Consider the following 26,662-nt stretch of genomic DNA (forward strand, 5'->3'; position numbering starts at 1 on the left):
TTCTAACCATATTGATATAGACCAATTGAGTTCAGGTTCCCTGGAACCTCTAGTTCACTTTAGTGAGGCCTCATCTAGAATAGTGCGTACAATTTTGGTTACCATTGATGAAAGATAAATATCTGAAAGAGACCGGGCTTGACACTTTGTTGACAAAGCACGGGCTTTTATATTTGAATTGAGATGATGGTGAAGGGATCTGATAGAGATGTTTAAGGTAATGAAAGTGTAGACCAGGTAAGGACAGAATAATTTTTCCACAGAACAGACACTGATGGAACAAAGGGGGCACAGGTTAAAAGTAAACAATCAAAGAGTAAGGATTAGATAAAGCAGGAGTCTTTCACTCAGAGAGTCATGAAGCCATGGAATGTTATCCCTTCAAGGGTAATGACAGCGGAGTCAGTGGATCGTTACCCCGCACACGTGAGGTGAAAAGAGCTGGGTAAAGCAATTGGTTCACTTTGTCTGTTTGTGTACAAACGTCAGTTTATGATCGAGGAACAACGTATTGCAATTGGATGTTATACTTAGAACACGAATCGGAACATTAATTGGAAAACGAACGTGTAGTTTAGCCGTTCTTTGACACTGAATTCATCCTGATCAAAAAAAAACATTTCTCTGTCTGGAAATGAAACAAAATTGAAAATCATTCCAAACAGGAAACTTCCTGTTTTAAGGACGTTATAAAAGACGCAAACAAGAGGCACGAAGAACTAATGTAACGCGTTAGATAGGGTGATGTAAAAGACACAGCGTCAATGGCGGTAAACTTCCGAATTTTTGTTTTTTACCTTTATTTTTTTTTTCAACCAGCATACAACCTTTCTTGTACAACCTACAACAAACGGAATTATAAACTTGAACACAAGACCATAAATCGAGTTTTTGTCACTTTCAAAACCCTTCCATTTAACAGCAATTGTACAAAATATTACGGCATTTTGCATCATCACGTCCAATCAAATTTGCCGCTCGCAGACCAAGCCCGTGTCGTTGTTTCTCATGACTGCGTCGGGACGTTCTATGAAGTCTCTAATTTTAACATCGAGTTTGAAAGGTATCAAGTGGTAGTGGGGATGGGGGGAGGACTAAGACATTGACAGGATTGCGCAGCCTTGATCGGTCTATTTACTTCCTCCTGCATTGACGTTCCTTGTAAATGTCGTTGCCGGAGGGAGAAGGTATTACTAGTGTGTGAAATATGCCGAAACATGCAAGGAAAACCGTGACAGGAAGTAAAGAATGGAAGGCTCACCAGCAAAGAAGAGATACGGAAACAGTACAGCAAGCACAAAAAGGTGGGCAATTGATGCCGATTGCATGGCACGATTTACAAAAACTGAGGAGCAGAGAGAGAAGGACAGAGAATAAAACCCAGAGACAAATACGGAGAGATTCATAAACTCAAGGGCAAGGAGAAGAAAGGCAGGTGATTGATGCCGAGCAAACAAGATTGAGAAGACTATGTCGATATCAAGGACAACAAAATGGATGAGACTTGTTGTAGTTGAGGAAGCTACACCAGTACAACTCCCAGAAACACACTCCGTGGGACAAATGGAAGGGACGTCATGGAGTGATGGAAAACGCTCTCGAGGAAAAAAAACCTCTGCGCTTAAATTTACCAAGTGGTGCCACCAAGGTAAAGGTATCCCTTCCTCATCTTCACAATATCTCAGCGGAGATGGTTGATTTATACTCAGTTTAAAGTGTTATGGGGAAAAAAAATATTTAATGTTCGTAATTATAGCTAGAGTGAACTCGATGGTGCGCCACCGCAAATGCTCACGTTTCCTACCTAAAGAAAAGTTTAAAGATGTCAAAAAGTTCAACCAGGAATGCCCCAATTTCAAATTTAGAGTTAAAAATTATTTTCCTGAAATTATTTTCCCATTTTGACATCTGTGACCATCTGTGACCTTAAGTCCCCATCCCCAATATACTTTACTCGGCGTACAAATACAAATACAACTTTGTCTGGGGGTAACATAGGCTATGTGGTCACGGCCTCATGCGAGGGTCTGGGGAACCGGGAGAGGGGCGTAAATACTCAATGTAAATGTGTACCGTGTAGCGCCAACTGGTGATGGTGGCAGAGGGTATTATAATTTCCTTTTTTACCTGCGAAACACTGAGGTTATGAAGCACTCTTTGCACAGGTACATTTTTCCTCCTTCCCTTCCCCCCTCCCCCAAAACGGAGGGGCCTGTCAAAGCCACCCCTCCCCTCCCCCAAAAGATGTACAGTGCATTCAGAAAGTATTCAGACCCCTTCACTTTTTTCACATTTCGTTATGTTGCAGCCTTGTGCTGAAATCGTTTAAATACATTTTTTCCCTCATCAATCTACACTCAATACCCCCATAATGACAAAGAGAAAACAGGATTTTAGAAAGTTTTGCAAATTTATTAAAAAGAAAAAACTGAAATATCACATTGACATAAGTATTCATACCCTTTGCTATGACACTTGAAATTTAGCTCAGGTGCCTCCCATTTCTCTTGATCATCTTTGAAATGTTTCTACACCTTGATTGGAGTCCACCTGTGGTAAATTCAATTGATTGGACATGATTTGGAAAGGCACACACCTGTCTATATAAGGTCTCACAGCTGACAATGCATATCAGAGCAAAAACCAATACATGAGGTCGAAGGAACTGCTGCAGAGCTCAGAGACAGGATTGTGTCGAGGCACAGATCTGGGGAAGCCCAAAAAAAATCTCTGCTGCATTGAAGGTTCCCAAGAGCACAGTGGCCTCCATAATTCTTAAATGGAAGAAGTTTGGAACAATCAGGACTCTTCCTAGAGCTGGCCGCCCGGCCACACTGAGCAATCGGGGGAGAAGGGCCTTGGTAAGAGAGGTGACCAAGAACGCGATGGTCACTGTGCCTGAGCTCCAGAGATCCTGTGTGGAGATGGGAGAAACGTCCAGAAGGACAACCATCACTGCAACACTCCACCGATCTGGGCTTTATGGCAGAGTGGCCAGACGGAAGCCAAACAGTTCAATCTTGGTTTCATCAGACCACAGAATCTTGTTTCTCACAGTCTGAGAGTCCTTTGGGTGCTTTTTTGCAAACTCCAAGTGGGCTTTCATGTGTCTTTCACTGAGGAGATGCTTCCGTCTGGCCACTCTGCCATAAAGCCCAGATCAGTGGAGTGTTGTTGCAGTGATGGTTGTCCTTCTGGACGTTTCTCCCATCTCCACACAGGATCTCTGGAGCTCAGCCAGAGTGACCATCACGTTCTTGGTCACCTCTCTTACCAAGGCCCTTCTCCCCCGATTGCTCAGTTTGGCCGGGCGGCCAGCTCTAGGAAGAGTCCTGGTTGTTCCAAACTTCTTCTATTTAAGAATTGTGGAGGCCACTGTGCTCTTGGGAACCTTCAATGCAGCAGAGATTTTCTTGTAGGCTTCCCCAGATCTGTGCCTCGACACAATCCTGTCTCTGAGCTCTGCTGGCAGTTCCTTCGACCTCATGTATTGGTTTTTGCTCTGATATGCATTGTCAGCTGTGAGACCTTAATATAGACAGGTGTGTGCCTTTCCAAATCATGTCCAATCAATTGAATTTACCACAGGTGGACTCCAATCAAGGTGTAGAAGCATCTCAAAGATGATCAAGAGAAATGGGAGGCTCCTGAGCTAAATTTCAAGTGTCATAACAAAGGGTCTGAATACTTATGTCAATGTGATATTTCAGTTTTTTCTTTTTAATAAATTTGCAAAACTTTCTAAAATCCTGTTTTCGCTTTGTCATTATAGGGTATTGAGTGTAGATTAATGAGGGAAAAAAATGAATTTAAACGATTTCACCATGAGGCTGCAACATAACAAAATGTGAAAAAAGTGAAGGGGTCTGAATACTTTCTGAATGCACTGTATATGTAGTATATCTTTCCTCCTCCCTCTCCCCTCACCTCCCCATTCCACTCCCCCTCTCCCTTCCACTCCACCCCTCCTCCCTTCCTCACCCCTACCTCTCCTGCTTCCTCCTCCCTTCCTCTCTTTCCCCCCCTCGCACCAAGGCTGGGTACTCCTGCTGGTAATCTTACTACAGACTTGGCATTTAATATGGAATTTTTTTTTTTCTTGACTTGGGTTTACTTTGTTAACTCAGTATATCAATCTGGTGAGTTTATTTTACCCTTCGGTGATGTCTTTGTTGAAAGAACCATGTCACTGATTGTCTTTCGCAGCAAGAAGTCAATAACAGGATTATATCACAGGTGGCATGACAAAATGTAAGGACAGGTGCATTTGATGATTGGCTTCACAATCGGGTATATAAGGGTTGTTGCGTTCTGTATTAGTGGAAAACAACTGCTGCACGTCTACAAAAGTTATTGCCGCTTCCTCTGGAGATGTGTAAAGTATCTCGACAAACTGCGATCAATTGTCGTACGCGTTTATTCACTCTGCCGATCAAGGCCCGATTCACAGCAGCGCCATCCGAGCTCTGGCGTAGGGATCCAACCCGGTCCCGGTGTAGGGATACAACGGTGAACATTTGCACTGCATACATGACATCCTCCCCTTTAAGTCCAAAATTACCAAGAGCAATATACGTGCTAGATTTCCAGAATTGACATTTCAAAAGCAACATTTCCAAAACATGTGAAAATATGTGTGCAAACGGTTATGAGAATAATGAAAATACGTGAAAATAGAACATGTGTCAACGTGAAAAAAAACATCTTCAAAGATTCAACCGGTCGGGTGCTTTTCTCTCACGCATTGAGCGTCGCGGTGTACCAGTGGATACAGAGTCCGAGGTGATTCCTTTGGGTCGCGGTGTACCAGTGGATACAGAGTCCGAGGTGATTCCTTTGGTCTCCACGAAGGGTGTAGCGTTTGCAGAGGTTTTCGGGGCATCCGAGCTGGCTGGAGCGGCCACGACGATCTCCGGCAGTGGCGGGTCGAACTGTTGTCCTGACTGTGACGATGCTACAGGCTCCATCGACTCACAGTGACGGTAGGTTATGTGGTCCTGATGTCGACGAATTTCGCGGCCGTCCTGCAGGCGAATCACACTGGACAGTGGACCTGGCTTCTCGATGATGTCTCCCGGTAGCCACGTCGCACCTGCACCAAAATTTCGGGCAAACACTGGATCTCCAATGTTGATACATCGACTGTTGGACGTCTTATCGTGCACCAACTTTTGATTAAGCTGGCTCTGATAAACATTTGATGATATGTCTGGTTTGAGATTGTCAAGTGTCGATCTCAAGTGTCGTTTCATCAATAACTCAGACGGAGCTGCACCGGTTGTTGATTGTGGCGTGATGCGGTATTTGAACAGGAGACGAGACAGCTTTGTTTCCAGGGTTCCCTCCTGAAGTTTCTGCAATCCGGATTTGATGATTCCCACGGATCGTTCGGCCAAGCCATTTGAAGCCTGGTGATGTGGGCTGACAAACTTATGTTTGATGCCGTTCCGACGTGTGAACTTGGCAAACTCGGTACTGGAAAAACACGAACCGTTATCACTCACGATCATCCTGGGCAGACCATGAGTGGCGAAACAGCGTCTGAGTCTTTCGATGACAATGGCTGACGTAGTACCACGCGTCACATAGGCATCAATCCATTTTGTGTGCGCGTCCGTAATTATTAGAATCATGCTGCCGTTAATAGGCCCGGCATAATCGAGATGTAGGCGATGCCACGGTTCGCTGGGCCATTCCCAGGGATGCAGTGGCGCTTTCGCAGGTGTATTCCGGGTGCTCTGGCAGGGGTAACAATGTCGAACATGATGTTCGATATCAGCATCAAGATTCGGCCACCACACATAGTTTCTGGCGAGTGACTTCATCTTCACAATCCCGGGGTGACAGTCATGGATTTCATCCATGACCCTGGAACGCAGATTTTTCGGGATCACGACACGACATCCCCAGAGTAGGCAACCATTTTCCACGCTGAGTTCGTTTTTACGTGCTTTAAAAGCCGCAAAATCTGGGTCACCCTCAGGTAGCAAATGCCATCCAAGCTGTACAGCCTGGACAGTTCTGGACAGAACGGGGTCTCGTCAAGTATGAGTGCGGATCTGGCCAGAATCGACAGCACAATCTTCCAGATGATCCATCAGTGCGATAATGGATCCTGGTGTAGGCGAATCATCAACGGATTCTGGAAGGGGTAACCGACTCATGGCATCTGCATTTGTGATAGACGAACCGGGCTTATAACATATGGTGTAGTCATAAGCAGCGAGAAACAGGGACCAGCGGATGATCCTGGGCGGTAGTGTGTCAGATGTCGCCTTAGTTGGACCAAACAGACTGATCAGCGGCTTGTGATCAGTGCGAATCGTGAAATGATGTCCAAGAAGGTACTGGCGAAATTTGCCAACGCCGAAAACGATTCCCAATCCTTCCTTGTCAAGTTGGGAATAGTTTTTCTCTGCCGGGGTCAACGTTCTGGATGCAAATGCAACCGGTCTTTCTGTACCATCAGGCATCACGTGCGATAATACACTCCCCACTCCATACCGACAGGCATCGCATGTCAGCACAAGATCCTTCTCTGGATCAAAATGAACGAGAACATTGGACGATTTGAGCAGATCCTTAGAGGTCTGGAATGCTGATTGTTCACTAGACCCCCAGCTCCAGGAGACTCCTTTCCTCAAAAGCCGATAAAGGGGGCCCAAAACGTCGGTCACATTCGGGATGTAACGACCATAGAACTGAAGCAAACCGAGGTATGACTTCAATTCGGTCACATCTCGTGGAGAAGGAGCATCCTTGATAGCTCGGACTTTCTCATCTGTCGGGTGTAGACCCTCGGCATCAATCGTATGACCCAGGTACGTGACTGATGGCACCATAAACTTGCACTTGTCTCGACGCAAACGTAGGCCGGAGTCCGAAATCTTCTTCAGAACTCTCTCCAGGTTCTGTAGATGTTCCGCGTCCGTACGACCAGTAACCAGAATATCATCCTGGTAACAAACGACGTTGCGTTCGGCGGCAAACAAACTGTCCATGACACGCTGATAAATTCCAGGTGCAGATTTCACTCCAAAACTAAGTCGGTGGTACCTATACAACCCACGATGCGTGTTGATGGTAAGATACTGTTTCGAATTCTCGTCCAAGCAGAGCTGTAGATAGGCGGATTTGAGATCGAGTTTCGTAAAAGTCTTGCCTCCCGTGAGACGAGCATAGAGGTCTTCGATCCTCGGGATTGGATATTTATCCAATGAAGAACACCTGTTCACGGTCATTTTATAATCTCCACATATGCGGATGGACTGGTCCGATTTTATGACTGGAACGATGGGCGCCGCCCATTCGGCATACTGGATTTGCTCGATGATCCCCAGATTTTCAAGATGATCCAGTTCCTTGTCAATCCGCTCACGCAGGGCGAAAGGGACTGGGCGAGCCCTGCAAAATATAGGATTGGCATCCCGGTCAACCCTGAGTTTAGCCGTATGTCCTTTCAAGGTTCCAAGCTCATCCTTGAAGACATCCGGGTACGTATCCAGCACATTTTTGAGTGTGTATGCTGCGGTAGGAGAAACATTGGCTGCCCGGAGTTGATGAATGCTTTCCCACTTCAGTCGAATTATGCTCAACCAGTTCCTGCCGAGTAAGGAAGGGCCCTTTCCAGGAATGACGATCAGGGGTAGGTGAAACTCACGGTTATCGTAGCCCACCGTGACATCACATGTACCGCAGGGAACAATCTTCTCACCTGTATAGGTGGAGAGTCCATAGGTAGTAGGTTTCAGATGGGGTCGGTCAGCATCACTCCACAGGTTTGTGAAAACAGCATGGCTGATGAGCGAGACGGCCGCACCAGTGTCGACCTCCATTTGCAATGGTCGATTGTTGACGACAACATTGGCAAGAAGAGGGTCCCGCCTATGGTGAGAATCAATATGAAGCAGGTCATACGATTCTGAGTTGTCGGAAACAGAGCTCACCTGGTCAAGCTCGGGTTCCTCCGAACCGATAAACTGATGAATCTTGTCAGCAGCTTTTCCTTTTCCCGATTTGCAAGTGATGCAAGCTGGAGCAATATGGCCAGTTTTCGAACAGAAATGGCAGGTGGCATCTTTGAACCGACACGTCTCCGGAGGGTGCTTTCCGTTGCACCGAAAACAGTTGTTGTGGGTTTGAGACTGCACTGGCTTCTGACGAGGAGCCTTGTTCCAACGTTGTGGCTGAACATGATCCAACCGATTCACAGCAGGGCTGGTACCAGATGAGCGAGTGGCACCGATGCTTGTAGCGTTGCGTTCAGCACTTTCCATGGAAATTGCGGTGTCTCTGGCATTTTGCAACGTCGGTCTTCTCTCAGCAAGCAGGCGTCTACGAGTGCGGTCATCGGACATGCCAACCACCAGCAAATCACGAAGCATGTCATCAATCGTGTCCCCAAACTCACACAGATGTGACAGTTTTTTGAGGTGTGCAATGAAGTCTGCGATCGACTGACCTTGCTGCTGTCTGCACATGTAAAAATTAAACCGACACAGGATGACTGAAGGAGATGGGTTGCAATGTTCCTTCAAAGCGGCCTTGAGCTCTGCATACGTGAGCTCCTGGATTGTCCGAGGCCGAATCAGGTTTTTAACGAGTGTGAACGTCTCACCTCCGCAAACGGACAGGAAGACGGCCTTCATCAGGCCTTCGGTCGCAATGCCGTTCGCCTCGAAGTAGAAAGACAAACGCTCAGAATACGTGTCAAAATCCCCCTCATGAGGGTCGAATTCATCGATATGGCCGAAAGATGTCATGGTCTAGATGTTTACCTTCGTCGCCATGTAAAGTATCTCGACAAACTGCGATCAATTGTCGTACGCGTTTATTCACTCTGCCGATCAAGGCCCGATTCACAGCAGCGCCATCCGAGCTCTGGCGTAGGGATCCAACCCGGTCCCGGTGTAGGGATACAACGGTGAACATTTGCACTGCATACATGACAAGATGGTCCGTCAACTTGACAATGCTGTTTGTCATGCAGTGGTGGCTTTACGAAATTCTGGCATGAAACAGCATGCTATTGCTCGGCAGTATGGCATCACTCAAGGTCAGGTGTCAAAGATCCTGAAACGAAATGCTCAGAGGGGTGTCCCTACTCCAATACCGAGGCCAGGACGTCCCCGCAGAACCACAAGGAGAGATGATCGCCAGCTGCACTGATTAGTCTGCAATGGCCGTACCAAGTCAGCTAATCGGCTTAGGGCTGAGTGGCAGCAACTGACAAATGTGCCTGTATCCAGAAGGCTAGTCAACCAACAACTGGTTCAAGCAGGCTATCGTGACAGGCGTCCCCTGAGAAAGCCACGCCTGACCAGACAACACAGCCAGCGCCGATTGCAGTGGGCCAGAGAGCACCGTCAATGGCAGCCAGGACACTGGAATCATGTGACCTTCAGTGACAAGTCTAGATTTCTGGTCTATCGTCAAGATGGCCGTGTCCGAGTGCGCAGACAAGTGCATGAAGCCCACAACGAAGATTGTATAGTGCCAAGAGTCCAAGCTGGAGGTGGTGTGGTGACCGTTTGGGCTGCTTTTCATGCAGGGGGCAAAACTGATCTGGTTGTTCTGAATGGAAACCTGAACCAGTTCAGGGTGCCTTCACATACACGGATTATTCTTACGAGTCCTTACGGATCGCCAACTCGTAGTCAATCGCAAGCATCCGTAAATAACGGAAGATGATTTTTGACATGTCAAAAGATGTTGCGAGTTGTGACGAGTTATCTACGGATACCAGCGAGTTATTTACGGATGCTTGTGATTGACTACGAGTTGGCGATCCGTAAGGACTCGTAAGAATAATCCGTGTATGTGAAGGTTGCATCAAGGACAGGGTCATTCTGGAAGAAACATTGCTTCCATTTGCTTGTGCAGCCTTTCGAGGAAACGTTGTCTTCCAAGATGACAATGCATGGCCTCATCGTGCTCGCATGATCCAACACTTTCTTGCTGACCGTGGTGTAGAGCATATGGAGTGGCCTGCCATGTCCCCGGATATGAATCCGATAGAGAACTTGTGGGCAGAATTAACGCGTCAAATCGACAACTTGGACCAGCAGCCTACCTCTGTGCGTGAATTGCAGCAGGCTATTGTCACTGCATGGCAAGCGATTCCTGTCCAAACCTTGGCAAATCTCGTGAACAGCATGCCTCGACGTGTACGTGCTCTCCTGAATGCTCGTGGGGGTTACACGAAGTACTGAACTGTAATTTTACTGTCCGTAATCCGTCATAATTTAGCTTTTGTTTTTGTTGAAATTTTTTTTGGCTAATGTGCAAAATAAAGAGATAATTCTGGAAAACGCACAGAAGTTTAACACAGTACTGTCCATGAATTGAGTTCGATATCAGTTTACATCACTTTCAAGGATCAATTTATTTGCTTCGAAATTTCAAATGTGGTTTTTGTTTCTTTTAAAGGTCACATTAACAAAATCTAGAATAATTTCAACATAATTCCAATGAACTTTTGGTTCTAAGTCATCTTTAAAAGTAAGTTCACCCCCACAAAAAAAATATTCCATATTAAATGCCAAGTCTGTATAATTCACCAAATGTCCGTCTGGCCGTTAGAACGTACCACAAAAACGGCTCAACTGATCCCAACGATATTTTGGGTGGGTATTCCTGTGACCCCTGGGAGTAAAATGGGCTATATTGTTTTTCAAAATTTTCCAATGTTGCAGTTTTTCCAAATGATGGAATAATATTTACCGATATGAACAGTGATGTGGCTTTTGTTGAAATTCTACAAATACTGTTTATGTTACGTACCAGGAGAGAGTAGATCGACTCCTGACGAACTCTTCCTATATAAACGTGCGGCTCCAAAGTAACATGGCAGCGTGTGCAAAGCGACTGAGAAACAGGTGTAGCGGCCGCTTCCGTGTTACAGATTCGGCGCGCACTCTTCACACATAAACATGCGACTGAGAAAGACGTGTAGCGGCCGCCTCCGTTTTGCAGAATTCAATCTTTTTTCAAAATGGGCGCCATGTCCTGTTTAGATTTTGATGATTTGCGTGTGATATGATTCAACGGATGTTTATATGAATCGTTTAAAATTAAAAAGCCTTCAATTTCTGATATTTTTTCCTTTTCATTTGGGCCTCCCAATTGAAGCCCCGCCCATGGGGCGGGTACCGTTGCTCGTTGATTAAAAGTGAGCCTGTGGCTCACGATAATTAATTTATAGTTTGGTATTGATGACAAGAAATATAAAAGTTTGTTGTTGTTATTATAATGTTACAACTTTTTTTGAATCTTGAACAATGTGCACTTGATGTCTGTGTGGATCCCATGTATCTATTAAAAGGACAAACACCGCAGCCAATCAACAAACCTTATGTGGGTGACATATGAATGAATGAATGAATGAAATAACAGACTGTCAAAATGTGTAACAGTGATTCTGCTGTTGTTATTACAGGTAATGCCAGGAGTAAAAATAATAATTGCAAACTCTGAGACCAGGGGACCACTTGGGGATTCACATTTGGGGGAGGTAAGCTTTCGTTATGTATTTCTCTTCTTTTTATTTAGTTGCATTTGGTAAGATGTTTTTGAGGCAGGAGATACTTATCGAGTTCTCTGTGTCGTGCTATCTGCATATTGGTGGTACTTTTAAAATTCCTTCAATTCACGGAAGTGGGCCTGGGCTAGTGTTCTGTGCCGACACTCCTCCCCCCAGTGCGGGAGTCCCCAACGATCAAGAAGGGCCTGGCCTCCACTGCCGCCAATCCGAGTAATCCTCGAGGGGAGAGAAGCACCGACGATGAAATAGTAGCAGGAGAGGGAATTGGGAGAGCAACTAACACTTCACCTGAATGAAGCTCAATGTCGTGTCACTGGCATCATTGTCAATACGATGCAATCTCAGCAGCAATGTTTTTACATACACTGCCCTCCATAGGTATTGGAACAGTGAAGTCAAATTTGTTGTTATATTCTCAACAAATTTGGATTTGTGATCAAAAGATGAATATGAGGCAAGAGTACAGAAGGTCAGCTTTAATTTCTTGGTATTTATATGTGTATATGTTACACCATTGTGGAACAATAACACTTTTTATGTTGTCACACCATTTTTGGTACGGTAAGCATAATTATTGTAACAAATAACAAATGACTGACAGGTGTTTCTTGTTGCATTGATTGTTCACACATAGAGCTGTGAATGTCTTGTCTTTGTTTAAGCCTTTGCCTTTGGAGTCTGTCCTTGGAGTCAGTCAGCATAAACAACATGAAGACTATTGAACTGTCTATGAAAGAAAAACAAGCAATTAGGAACCAGAAAGAACAAAATAATTCAATTAGAACCACAGCATAAAAATTGGGAAGAACAAATACAACAATTTGGAATACTAGGGCATTGCCCGTACGTGGGTGCCCGTTCCTTGCCAAAAAAAAAAAAAACGCTACCCGTACGCTCTACCCCGCCCGTACGCCCGTAAACAAAAAAAACAACGCTCTTCGCTTCCGCCCTTCGCTCTGACTGAATTGGGAGAAATAATGCGCATATGAAATCGAGAAATTATTATTTTCTCCGGAAGAAATCGAATTACGAACCGTACCGTAATGGCGGTCAGCTCGTAACGCGCTCACCTCCGCTCGTTCTCACATCGGCCACGCCTACGCAACAAAGCGTTCTGTGATTGGCTGCCGGAAGTGAAGTCTTCACTGTCCGGAAGTTCGCAAATCGTCGCAGTTACGATGAATCGTTTTAATTTAATCGCAGTTTGAATTCGTTTTAAAACATAGTTTAACGGCAACATAGTTTTCCAACGTGAAATAAATGAATACGCTGTCAAATGTGCCGTCCGAGGTAGAGTCTGATCGCCACGTTCGGCACACGTGATAGCTCGCTGCTCTCTGATTGGTTGAAGCGTTTTTTGGACATAGCTCGGTAAGTACTTGTCCGATTAATTTAAAACCTTGAAAAGGCACATCCTCGGGTCCCCAGCAATATACCTGGCAAGTTTAAAGTATATCGGACCCGTGGTTGTCGAGAAACAGCGGTCACAGACAAACAAACACACAGACACACAGAGATTGCTGGAATTATAGATAGATATTGGAAAAGAAAGAAACCACTAGTGCACTTAGCAATAGACAACGGTGAGGTCTGCCAAGGAAAATGACTGACAGGTGTCTCTCCGAAAAGACCGACTGGACAACCCTCCCATCTACTTTCTGAATAATCCTCTCCAAGAAGTTCTGTCACTCAAACTTTTGGGTCTCACTATCTGCCACGATCTTTCCTGGGAAAACCACATTTCAAATCTGGCCTCCAAAGCCAGCTGCCGACTGGGCATCCTCCGTCGTGCGAAGTCCTTCCTTGGCACACCTGAGCTCCTCACCACGTACAAGGCTTTCATCCGCAGCTCAATGGAATACTGCTCTCCCCTCTGGGCTGGTGCTCCTGCCTCACACCTAGCTCGTCTTCACGCTGTTGAAAGCAAAGCATTCAGAATCATTGGAATCTCCCGCGATGAAGCTAACTCCAAGGGCCTCTCATTCACTCACCGCAGACAGGTTGGTGGTCTTTCCGTCTTCTACCGACTCCTTTCTGGCCTTGCCCCCCCCCCCCCCCCCCAGCTCTCTCTGGGCTCTGTCCCGCAAATATTCCTACAGGTCGCACAAGATCTGCCTGCAACCCTCTTATGGTTAAACTGCCAAAATCAAGACTCTCTGCTCACCTTCACTCCTTCATTCCTCTTTTCTCTCGCCTCTGGAACAAACTCCCTCACTCTCTTCAATCCCACTCCACCCTCCAGGTCTTTAAAACAGCTGTTCACCACCATCTCTTATCTTCCCCCATCCAAAACCTTGATCTTTTCTATCCCCGATAATTTCACCCCAATTCCACTTTTTTGAAATACCAACTTCTGTCCTGGAAGTCCTTGGTGTCCTTGTGTTTTATACTTCTCCCACCCCCCCCCCCCCTTCCCACGCCTCCTCCCTCCCACACATCTCCCACACATCTCCCTGCTCTTAAATGTTGTGTGCTCTCAAGTGTTTGTGTGCTTCCGTCTTCCGCTCCCTCTTTTTATATATTTTGTTTGTCTGGTTGATTTGTTTGTGAAGTAAATGTCAGCTCTTTCACGAGCCTCGATTCAGTATACAAAAAAAACACGCAGTTGATGACAGAAAAACATCGGAGTTGTGAAGAAAACCCTAAAATAATTGTCAGTGACATCACCAACACCCTCGAGAGTGCAGAGGTGAAAGTATCACAATCTACCGTTCGTCGAAGACTTCGACAGCAGAATTACAAAGGCTACACCGCAAGATGTAAACCTCTCATCAGCCCCAAAAATAGACAGGCCAGATTAGAATTTGCCAAGAAGTACAGAGGTGAGCTAGTAGAGTTCTGGAACAAAGTTCTACGGACAGATGAGACCAAGATAAACTTTTACCAAAGCAATAGAAAGGTGAAAGTATGGAGAAAGGAAGGAACTGCAGATGATCCAAAGCAAACTACCTCATCTGTGAAGCATGGTGGAGGTAGTGTCATGGCTTTGGGCTTGCATGGTGGCTTCTGGATCTGGCTCACTCATCTTTATTGATGATGTAACTAATGATGGCAGCAGCAGAATGAATTTGGAACTGTACAGAAACATTTTGTGTCTCTATGTACACGAAAATGCCTCCAAACTCATTTGGCGGCACTTCACCATGCAGCAAGACAATGACCAAAACACACTGCCAATGCAACCAAGGAGCTCATCAGGGGAACATGTGGAAGTTTTTTGGCTGGCCAAGTCAATCTCCTGATTTAAATCCAATGGAGCATACATTTCACTTCCTGAAGAGGAGACAAAAGTCGGAAACCTCCAAAACAAACAACAACTGAAAATGGCTGCAGTAAAGCTTGGAAAGGCATCTCAAATGAAGATACCAAGAGTTTGGTGATGTTGATTGGTCACAGGTTCGATGCAGTTATTACATGCAACAGATATTCAACAAATACTATTATACTTCTTCAATTTACTTTAATCTGGTCCAATAGTTATGCTTACCTAAAAGGGGGGACTGAACATAAAAAGTGTTGTTGTTCTGCAATGCTAAAACATTTATTTATAGAAATACCAATAAATATAAAATGACCTTCTGTACTGTTTGTTGTTTGACATTCATTTTTTAATCTCAAATCAAATTTGTTGAATATATCGCAATCATAACAAATTTGACTTCACTGTTACAATATTATGGATGGCACCGCAGGTGAGCAGTTGGCATATGAAAAACATTATCTTCAGCACCTTTGTGCATATTTTTTGAGGAGTTGTTCACAAAGCTGTGTGTTGGATCCTCTGGCCTACCCTCTACATAGGCAGGCATCAACCTCTTCCCTTCACCAGCTGGTGAAACACTTAGAATGTGTCTTTCAATCCTGACAACCTCACACACACTCTGTCTCTCTCTGTCTCTCTCTCTCTCTTTCTCTCTCTCTGTCTCTCTCTTTCTCTCTCTCTCTCTCTCTCTCTCTGTCTCTCTCTCTCTCTCTCTCTCTCTCTCTCTTTCTGTCTCTTTCTCTCTCTCTTTCTCTCTCTCTCTCTCTCTCTCTCTTTCTCTTTCTCTTTCTTTCTCTTTCTCTCTCTCACTCTCTCTCCAAAAGGAACGTCTGGCAAACCCTCCTATCTACTTTCTTAACTATCCTCTTGAGGAAATTCAGTCACTCAAACTTCTGGGTCTCACTATCAGCCATGATCTTTCTTGGGCAAACCACATTACAAAGTTGGCCTCCAAAGCCAGTCGCCGACTTTCCATCGTCGTACAAATTCCTTATTTGGCACACCCGAACTCCTATCCACTTACAAGGATTTCATCCGCAGCTTGATAGAGTACTGTTCTCCCCTCTGCGTTGGCGTCCCTGCCTCACATCTTGCTCAGCTTGATGCCGTGGAAACCAAGGATTCAAGATCATTGAAATCTCCCGCGATGAAGCCGAGTCTTTGGGCCTTTCACCTCACCATTGCCGACAGATCGGTTCTCCCTCTGTCTTCGACCACCTCCTTTCTGGTCTTGCACCCTCTGCTCTTTCCGTGCTTTGCTCCCTCCTTCACCCTGCAAGTTCCTGCAGGACGAACACGGTTCACCATTAACTCGCTTTTGGTTAAACTCCCAAAATCCAGAATCACTGAGAGTTTCCTTCTATATCCATGTTGCCCACCGCAGGTGTCCACCCCACATCCCTTATTTGTCCACGTCTCCCTCTATTTTGTCCTCCAATCCTGCTGGTGGTTTTCCCCTTCCCCTCTTTCGTGTGTCCTGATCTGTTTGCTGGTTTAGCTCTTCTACGAGCTTTCACTTTGTATATAAAAATGAATGCCTCTTTGCATATAAAATGACGGGCACAATGCAATTGTTGAGCTCTTCTTGTAACCACTAGCTTTTCAGTTCATACGTGTCTGGTTAAATGAGCCTACAGCAGAAGCAAAGTTGCAGTTAAACAATAAATGCATCTTGTTTTCATCCAATGAAGTTTTTAGTTGACTAGCTTTTCAGATTTGATTTTTAGCTTACCTGGGACGTAGGTAGTTCTGGGGAGCTTATCGGATGGCGCATCGTCCTCGTCCGTCCGCCCATAAACACTTGCAATACTCTGAAACCGCTGATGGGATTGTGACCAAACTTGGCTAAAATGATATGTGGTGTGTTGCAACTGAAGTTTGTTCACTGCATTAAAAAAAATCGGGGTCCAAAAGGGTCCAGGTTTGACCCCCCAAAATAGGTATTCGTTCACTTCTCCGAAACTGCACACACAATTTTGACGAAACTTGAGCACAACCTTCATCACCCGTGATGTACCAAAGTTTGTTCACGACCTAAACAAAATCCAGGTACAAGGGAGTTTCCTCCTGATCCAGGTGAGCTTCAGGACCCGCGGTCCTATTTTAAAATGGGCGTGGAGCTCCTTCAGGGGTGCACTGAGTCAAGAATGAGTATATTGCTCCAAATGTGAAAACCCTTGATGTCCTTTGTAGTTGAAAGTAGCCATTTGAGTCCATAGAGATGACAAAGCGTGATCCTCATTTGCTTTTGAAACATAAGGATGATATCACATTCTCTTGTGTTTTCTGTGATTCCATCGATTTACTCGACATCACTCAAGACCCACCTGTTCAGCACTGCATTCAACATTCAACCCACAGCATTTAACCCCTGACTATCACTTCTCCTTCTCCCTCCTTTTGCTTTAAATATTTCCCTATTGATTCGTGTCTTTTTGCAATTGTTGTTTTCATGTTTTGTTATGCATTATGTTTTGCACTCTGTCAAAAAGCGCCTTTGGGCTTCATGAAAAGCGCTATACAAAATAAATGAATTATTATTATTATTTCTGTGAGATTCTGTTTGTTAATACTCACATAATTGTACAGGTGTGTTCACTCCAGTCGTGACCAGGTTCATCTTTAACTGTGTGCTTCTTTTACAATACACGATCTTTTGTAAATCCACGGATATAAAGTATCGACATTATTTGTCTCTTTTTTTGGGGATGTGGGAGCAGATTTGGGTGGCAAGTCTTCACTGTGCCAGTGGCTATTACACCATATATGGAGAACAGTCACCACATACGGACCACTTCAGTTCACAGCTTAGTGTTGGAGATACCAGCACAGTTTGGGCCAAGACCGGATATCTGGGCTTTGTTCGACGTACGGACCTTACAGACGCAAGTGGGGGTTAGTATAAGCATATTTCCTTTCTTTGGTTTCACATGCATCTTTCAGCTGATTTCCCCTCCCCTCCCCCTTTTCCCTTCCCTTTAACCGCACCACTTTTCAACATACACCCCTTCCTTTACAGGTAATTGTGCCCCTCTCCCTCACCACCTCTTCATTTTTTATTCCATTTCCGTTTCATTCCTGGATTTTCGCTTCGTTTTCTTGCTCTGTTTGAGCTTGTATCCAGTTTGTTCACCCCATGTGTCCTCCCCCTGGTCTCATTCGTCCCGATGCCCATTCTTCCTCCTCGTGTCCCTCCGTTGTGTTCCTCCTCATAACTGCTGCCGTGTCACCCTCCACCCCTCCCCAACCTCATTTCCACGATGTTCTCATTGTTACCCTCGCCAGAGCAGAGGGTATTTGAGTCTGTTTGTTACTTGGGGGAAAAAAAAATTTTTGGACAAATGTGTTGATCACTCCGGTTTGTGTGTATGTTTGTTTGTTTGTCTGTCCGCTCACTTATACTTGCCTACAGGTCACAACCTCAAACCGATCTTCACGAAACTTCACCAAATGGTAGAGTACGTGGTCCGACAAAATCCTATATATTTTTAATGTCAAAAGGTCACAAGGTCAACATAGGCCAAAGGTCAACCGCTTTTATTCAAATTTCTAAAATCCTCAATTTTCATCCAATTGACTTGAAATTTGAATGGGATTTACATATCAGTTAAATGAAACCAACCAACAACTATTTTGGAGGTCAACATCGGCCAAAGGGTCAACAACCTCTTCAAATTTCCAAAATCCCCAATTCACTTGCATTTTGAATGGGATTTTCATATTAGCGAACTGAATTCAACCACCAACTATATGTGTGGTCAACATAGGCCAAAAGGTCAACATAGGCCAAAGGTCAACCACTTTAACCAAATTTCTAAAATCCTCAATTCTCATCCGATTGACTTGAAATTTGAAAGGATTTTCAAATCAGCTAACTGAATTCAACCACCAACTATTTTTGAGATCAGCATCGGCCAAAGGTCAACAATTTCAGATTTCTAAAATCCTCAATTTTCATCTGATTGACTTGAAAACTGAAGAGGATTTTCATATTAGCTTACTGAAACCAACCACCAAAAATCCTCCACGTCTCCTCGACAATCCTTGGCACAAATTTTCAGAACCATTTTTGATTTATATGATTACAAAACAGCAACTATGAGTTTGATTGTGACCAATAAAGTTAATTTTGTTAATGTATTGACTTTTAAACTATTTGTAAGGTAGTAAGTTTCATAACATATGTTTGTGTGTTAAGCTACCTTAAGATTTGTGATGAGAGCTGTGTGAGGTTGTCATTCACTTGTCAATCTTGATTGTCACATTCCCTGAAATCAATCATTCCTTAATTTGTCACAACGTGACCCAAAATCAATCATTCCTTCATTTGTCACAACATTACCCGAAACCAATCATTCCTTCATTTGTCGCAATATTACCCGAAACCAATCATTCCTTCATTTGTCACAACATTACCCGAAACCAATCATTCCTTCATTTGTCGCAACATTACCCGAAACCAATCATTCCTTCATTTGTCACAACATTACCCGAAACCAATCATTCCTTCATTTGTCACAATATTACCCGAAATCAATCATTCCTTCATTTGTCACAACAATACCCGAAACCAATCATTCCTTCATTTGTCACAACATTACCCGAAACCAATCATTCCTTCATTTGTCACAACATTACCCGAAACCAATCATTCCTTCATTTGTCACAACATTACCCGAAACCAATCATTCCTTCATTTGTCACAACATTACCCAAAATCAATCATTCCTTCATTTGTCACAACATTACCCAAAATCAATCATTCCTTCATTTGTCACAACATTACCCGAAACCAATCATTCCTTCATTTGTCACAACATTACCCGAAACCAATCATTCCTTCATTTGTCGCAACATCACCTGAAATCAATAATTCCTTCATTTGTCACAACATTACCCAAAATCAATCATTCCTTCATTTGTCACAACATTACCCAAAATCAATCATTCCTTCATTTGTCACAACATTACCCAAAACCAATCATTCCTTCATTTGTCACAACATCACCTGAAATCAATCATTCCTTCATTTGTCACAACATCACCTGAAATCAAGCATTCCTTCATTTGTCACAACATCACCTGAAATCAATCATTCCTTCATTTGTCACAACATCACCTGAAATCAATCATTCCTTCATTTGTCACAACATTACCTGAAATCAGCCATTCCTTCATTTGTCACAACATCACCTGAAATCAATAACTCCTTCATTTGTCACAACATTAATGAAAATCACCAATTCCTTCATTTGTCACAACATCACCTGAAATCAATCATTCCTTCATTTGTCACAACATTACCTGAAATCGATCATTCCTTTATTTGTCACAACATCACCTGAAATGAATAATTCCTTCATTTGTCACAACATCACCTGAAATCAATCATTCCTTCATTTGTCACATTACCCGAAATCGATCATTCCTTCATTTGTCACAACATCACCTAAAATGAATAATTCCTTCATTTGTCACAACATCACCTGAAATCAATCATTCCTTCATTTGTCACAACATTACCCGAAATCGATCATTCCTTCATTTGTCACAACATCACCTGAAATGAATAATTCCTTCATTTGTCACAACATCACCTGAAATCAATCATTCCTTCATTTGTCACAACATTACCCAAAATCAATCATTCCTTCATTTGTCACAACATCACCTGAAATGAATAATTCCTTCATTTGTCACAACATCACCTGAAAACGATCATTCCTTCATTTGTCACAACATCACCTGAAATCGATCATTCCTTCATTTGTCACAACATCACCTGAAATCAATCATTCCTTCATTTGTCACAACATCACCTGAAATCGAGCATTCCTTCATTTGTCACAACATTACCTGAAATCAATCATTCCTTCATTTGTCACAACATTACCTGAAATCAGCCATTCCTTCATTTGTCACAACATCACCTGAAATCAATCTCCTTCATTTGTCACAACATTAATGAAAATCACCAATTCCTTCATTTGTCACAACATTACCCGAAATCAATCATTCCTTCATTTGTCACAACATTACCTGAAATCAATAATTCCTTCATTTGTCACAACATCACCTGAAATCGAGCATTCCTTCATTTGTCACAACATCACCTGAAATCAATCATTCCTTCATTTGTCACAACATTACCTGAAATCAGCCATTCCTTCATTTGTCACAACATCACCTGAAATCAATCTCCTTCATTTGTCACAACATTAATGAAAATCACCAATTCCTTCATTTGTCACAACATTACCCGAAATCAATCATTCCTTCATTTGTCACAACATTACCTGAAATCAATAATTCCTTCATTTGTCACAACATTACCTGAAATCAACCATTCCTTCATTTGTCACAACATCACCTGAAATCGATCATTCCTTTATTTGTCACAACATCACCTGAAATCAATAATTCCTTCATTTGTCACAACATTACCCAAAATCAATCATTCCTTCATTTGTCACAACATTACCTGAAATCAATCATTCCTTCATTGGTCACAACATCACCTGAAATGAATAATTCCTTCATTTGTCACAACATTACCCGAAATCACTCATTCCTTCATTTGTCACTACATCACCTGAAATCAATCATTCCTTCATTTGTCACAACATTACCCGAAATCAATAATTCCTTCATTTGTCACAACATCACCTGAAATCAATCATTCCTTCATTTGTCACAACATTACCTGAAATCAATCATTCCTTCATTTGTCACAACATTACCCAAAATCAATAATTCCTTCATTTGTCACAACATTACCCGAAATCACTCATTCCTTCATTTGTCACTACATCACCTGAAATCAATCATTCCTTCATTTGTCACAACATTACCCAAAATCAATAATTCCTTCATTTGTCACAACATTACCCAAAAACAATAATTCCTTCATTTGTCACAACATTACCCGAAATCAATAATTCCTTCATTTGTCACAACATTACCCGAAATCCATCATTCCTTCATTTGGCGCAACATCACCTGAAATCAATAATTCCTTCATTTGTCACAACATTACCTGAAATCAATCATTCCTTCATTTGTCACATTACCCGAAATCAATAATTCCTTCATTTGTCACAACATTACCTGAAATCAATCATTCCTTCATTTGTCACAACATTACCCAAAATCAATAATTCCTTCATTTGTCACAACATTACCCGAAATCACTCATTCCTTCATTTGTCACAACATTACCCGAAATCGATCATTCCTTCATTTTTCACAATATCACCTGAAATCAATAATTCCTTCATTTGTCACAACATTACCCAAAATCGATAATTCCTTCATTTGTCACAACATTATCCAAAATCAATCATTCCTTCATTGGTCACATCACCTGAAATCAATCATTCCTTCATTGGTCACAACATCACCTGAAATGAATAATTCCTTCATTTGTCACAACATTACCCAAAATCAATCATTCCTTCATTTGTCACAACATCACCTGAAATCAATAATTCCTTCATTTGTTACAACATCACGTGAAATCAATCATTCCTTCATTTGTCACAACATTACCCAAAATCAATCATTCCTTCATTTGTCGTTCTTCTGTGAGATAGCAAATTGAGTTACTGTCAGTATAATATAATGTTATTGTCTGTCCTGTAAGTTTGAGCACCTATAGAATAATGGCCAAATAATTAACAGCACATGAAGAAAGAAGAAGAAGAACCACCTTTAGAGGCCATTTTTCTCTGCAGAGCGGGGTTGGCCTTTTTCAGGCACCGTGGTCCCCTTTTTGAAAGCAATGTTTTATGGCCGGATGCCCTTCCTGCCACCAACCCTGGTAGTCGCCTCTTGCAACACACAGGGAATTACCAGTGAACTGGTACTCAATTTGCCGACCTCGGAAGGATGACAGGCTGAGTCAACCCCCCTGGCGTTAATTCAGCGATCGACCGGGATTCAAACCCAGGATCCTCGGATCCCAAGCCGGCACCCTAACCGCTAAGCCAACACCAGGCTTAGCACATGGTTGGGTTTAATTAACAGCACATGATTGGGTTTTATTTCGTATTAATCACAGCAGTTCAGGCTTTGTCTTCTTTTTCATGTAACGTCCTCTATACAGGGCGTCTGTTTTGCCAAAGCAGTTTCTTGGCTAAAGTTCCAATCCTGGACTGGCTGCCACTCTGACCCAGGAAGCCAGGGCAGGAATTTGTCATTTGTTCATGGTGCCGGCGATAGCTGTCCGACTCTGTGAGATATTTAATATCCACCAATTAATGCCAGCAGATGGGATTCCCAGTTTAACGTCCATCCGAGGGACGGCATCCACAAAGGTATTATGGCAGTTTATAGCTGGATCGGGATTCAAACCCAGGTGAAACAGCTTGGAGGCGAATATGCGTACCTCTAGGCAATCCTACCAACCTAGGCTATTCAATTTTTCGCCATTCAATTATCCATTTTCCCACATAGTTTCCCATTTTCCCACATAGTTTCCCATTTTGCATGAAGAGCTCATCTTATTCGAGATCAAAACACATGAAGTCAATTAGCTGTTGGTATTCAATGTAAACGTGTTAAAATGTGGATGGGACCAACATAAATTGCATTTGTTTTTTTTTGTTTTTAGCACAAGGCCACCGTATTGATAATGCCGCATTCTGTGATGTATGTTCTTATCCAGAACCTCATGATGCTCTCTACGTCGTCGGCTCACTTGATGAAACGCTTGAGCTCAGAGGATTGCGGTACCACCCGATCGACATTGAAACGTCTGTGCAGCGCTCACACAAGAGCATTGCAGAATGGTGGGATAATGGGCATTCTGCTTGGGCTCTCATCTCACAACCTAGGAACAACACCATAAGTCTGAAACACACGGACGAGCACACACACATTGTCTTGCTTGTGCATCGTTGTGCTGAACCTGATATTTAGGTTTTCCTTTTCATCCCATTACATTTAAACATGTTGTTTTCCGTAGCACAGCATATGTACAAGGCCCATGGTTTCATGACATGGTACATCCAGTCTAGATTCTTGACAAGATGTGTATTGTTTAGCGCCTGCTGCTCGTGATTGAATTTCTATGAAAGTAAAGCTCTTGCAATTCCTCTTTTGAAAGGTATCTTGACACATCATCGAGTAATATTTGCATCAGAAATGTAACTTTGCATTAAACATTAAATTTTTAGTGGAATCCTACATCAAGGGGAAAAGATGAACTGTCAGTTTTACTATTTACTTCAGGAAAGTGTGCATGCCCATGTGTGTCCATGCTATAAACTCAAGAAATTAGGATTTGAGACCAAAATGTGAATACGAGGCAAGAGTACAGACGATCAGCTTTTATTTCTTGGTATTTTTATGTATACTAGCTGAAAGCACCCGGCGTTGCCCGGGTTATTTTTGAATGAATTTACTACTATAATTCAGCTTTTACTCACGGCCGTAGAAGATTGACTACTATAATTCAGCTCAGCTTTTAATTGCGAAATGGGCCCGGCCTCACCCGGCCTCGCCACCTACCCTATAACCTTCCCGGGGCCTGTCCCGACATTTTTGGTTCTTTTTGAATGAATTTACTACTATAATTCAGCTCTTACTCGCGGCCGGAGAAGAATGACTACTATAATTCAGCTCAGCTTTTAATTGTGAAATAGGCCCAGCTCGGCCGACATGGCCTCGACCGGCCTCACCACCTAGCCTATAACCTTCCCGGGGTGCGTCCCGACATTTTTGGTTCTTTTTGAATGAATTTGCTACTATAATTCAGCTTTTACTCGTGGCCGTAAACGATTGACTACTATAATATTCAGCTCAGCTTTTAATTGTGAAATGGGCCCAGCTCGGCCGAGGTGGGCCTCGACCAGCCTCGCCACCTAGCCTATAACCTTCCCGGGGCCTGTCCCGACATTTTTGGTTCTTTTTGAATGAATTTACTACTATAATTCAGCTTTTACTCGCGGCCATAGACGATTGACTACTATAATTCAGCTCGGCTTTTAATTGTGAAATGGGCCCAGCTCGGCCGACGCGGCCTCGACCGGCCACGCCACCTAGCCTATAACCTTCCCGGAGCCCGTCCCGACCTTTTTGGTTCTTTTTGAATGAATTTACTACTATAATTCAGCTTTTAATCGCAGCCGTAGACGATTGACTACTATAATTCAGGTCAGCTTTTAATTGTGAAATGGGCCCAGCTCGGCCGAGGTGGGCCTCGACCGACCTCGCCACATAGCCTATAACCTTCCCGGGGCCCGTCCCGACATTTTTTGTATTCGAGGTTTCCTCTTATCTTTCACCGTTCAGGAGATTCGCTTGCGCAGACAAACAAACAAAAACTTTATTTTATTAGAAAGAGAGATATGTTTTACTTTTGCAGAACAAGAACACTTTTTATGTTCAGTCCCCTCCCCATTTTAGGTATTGTTTATATCATTTTAGGTACTAGGAAGATACCCGTGCTATGCACGGGTGGGAGGCCAGAAGCAAACAGGCAATGCAGATACGGCGAATGCTAAAGCATGAAACCAATAAGTTCCACATTCCTGTAGCACCTTCAGTCGCACGTCAGACATGGACAGCAAGTTCGTGAAGGACTTCCATGAAAAACGTACCCGTTCGCAAACAAACGGGTGCGTTCATGTATAGAAACATCGATCGTGGGACCGTGGCGAATCTGCATATGGCGATCCGCGAAGTTCACGTTTAGAAAGTAGAACCCATCACGGCACGTCGTCATTCACTTGAACTCGATATCTCTTTTTTTCATTCCAAACAACATAACTGCAATTAATCACAAAATAAACTTTTAACAACATTGTAAAACTTCATTGTAAAAACTACCAAATCAACAGTTAAAACGATTTTGAGCCGATAGCTGTTACGGCATTGGCAAGATCGATGGAGACAGCGATCTGTTAGCATATTCACCGCCCAAATAGCTATGTGGAATTTTCTCATGTAGAGATTAAATGTCGTTTGAACTTTGGCCGAGGTCATTATTTACTTTTAATGATGATTATATATGAATGATGTTTATATTGGTTTTGCGTCGTCCTTTCCACATATCTCGTGGGATTGTAAGTTGGAGAGACGGCCGTGATGGCGGGGAGCGAGGGGGTTGGAATTCTCTCAAGCAGGGATTCAACCCGTGTCCTTATAAAAGGTCTTTGTCCGAGGTCACCGAGTTCGATGGTCACCGAGCAGCCGTTTGTGCGGCACCCGGGAAAACAACATCGTCACAATGAAAACATCGTCACAATGAACGTTATGCGAACACGAATGTTATGCGTGAGTCCAAACCTGAGAATGCTGGAGACCAAAGCTGAAATTGGGAAAACTAAATAGCCTATTTTACTCCTGGAGATCCCAGGATTACCCACCCAAAATATCGTTGCGATCGGTTCAGCAGTTTTTACGGTACCTTCGAACAGACAGACAGACAGACAGATGGACGGACATTTGGTGAATTATAGTAAGATAAGTATTGGAACAGATTAACTTGAAGTAAATTGAAGTCGTGTAATAGTTAGTACCTGGCTGCATGTCCCTTGCATGTAATAACTACATCGAACCTGTGACCTGTCGACATCACCAAACTCTTGGTATTTTCCTTTGAGACGCTTTACGAAATGTTTACTGCAGCCATTTTCAGTTGTAGTTTGTTTTGGAGGTTTCTGGCTTCTTTAGTCTCCTCTTCAGAAACTGAAATGTATGCTCCATTGGATTTAAATCAGGAGATTGACTTGGCCCATCTAAAACCTTCCACTTTTCCCCCCAATGAGCTCCTTGGTTGCATTGGTAGCGTGTTTTGGTCATTGTCTTGCTGCATGGTGAAGCGACGCCCATTGAGTTTGGAGGCATTTTCTTGT

At 43.4% G+C, this 26,662-nt stretch overlaps 1 protein-coding gene across 1 annotated transcript in view; it reads left to right on the top strand.

Moving 5' to 3' along the window:
* Positions 1-26,662, top strand: part of LOC137430925 (disco-interacting protein 2 homolog C) — a gene marked incomplete in the record, with an annotated part of 587,612 nt that overhangs the window by 546,066 nt on the left and 14,884 nt on the right. The window contains 3 exon segments of the mRNA XM_078782629.1: positions 11,438-11,512; positions 17,525-17,699; positions 23,470-23,593. Of these exon segments, the coding sequence (XP_078638755.1) occupies positions 11,438-11,512; positions 17,525-17,699; positions 23,470-23,593 (374 nt within the window).

The sequence above is a fragment of the Myxine glutinosa genome, chromosome 7 (assembly GCF_964187855.1).
Source record: "Myxine glutinosa chromosome 7, kmMyxGlut1.1, whole genome shotgun sequence".
Classification (NCBI taxonomy): Eukaryota; Metazoa; Chordata; class Myxini; order Myxiniformes; family Myxinidae; genus Myxine; species Myxine glutinosa.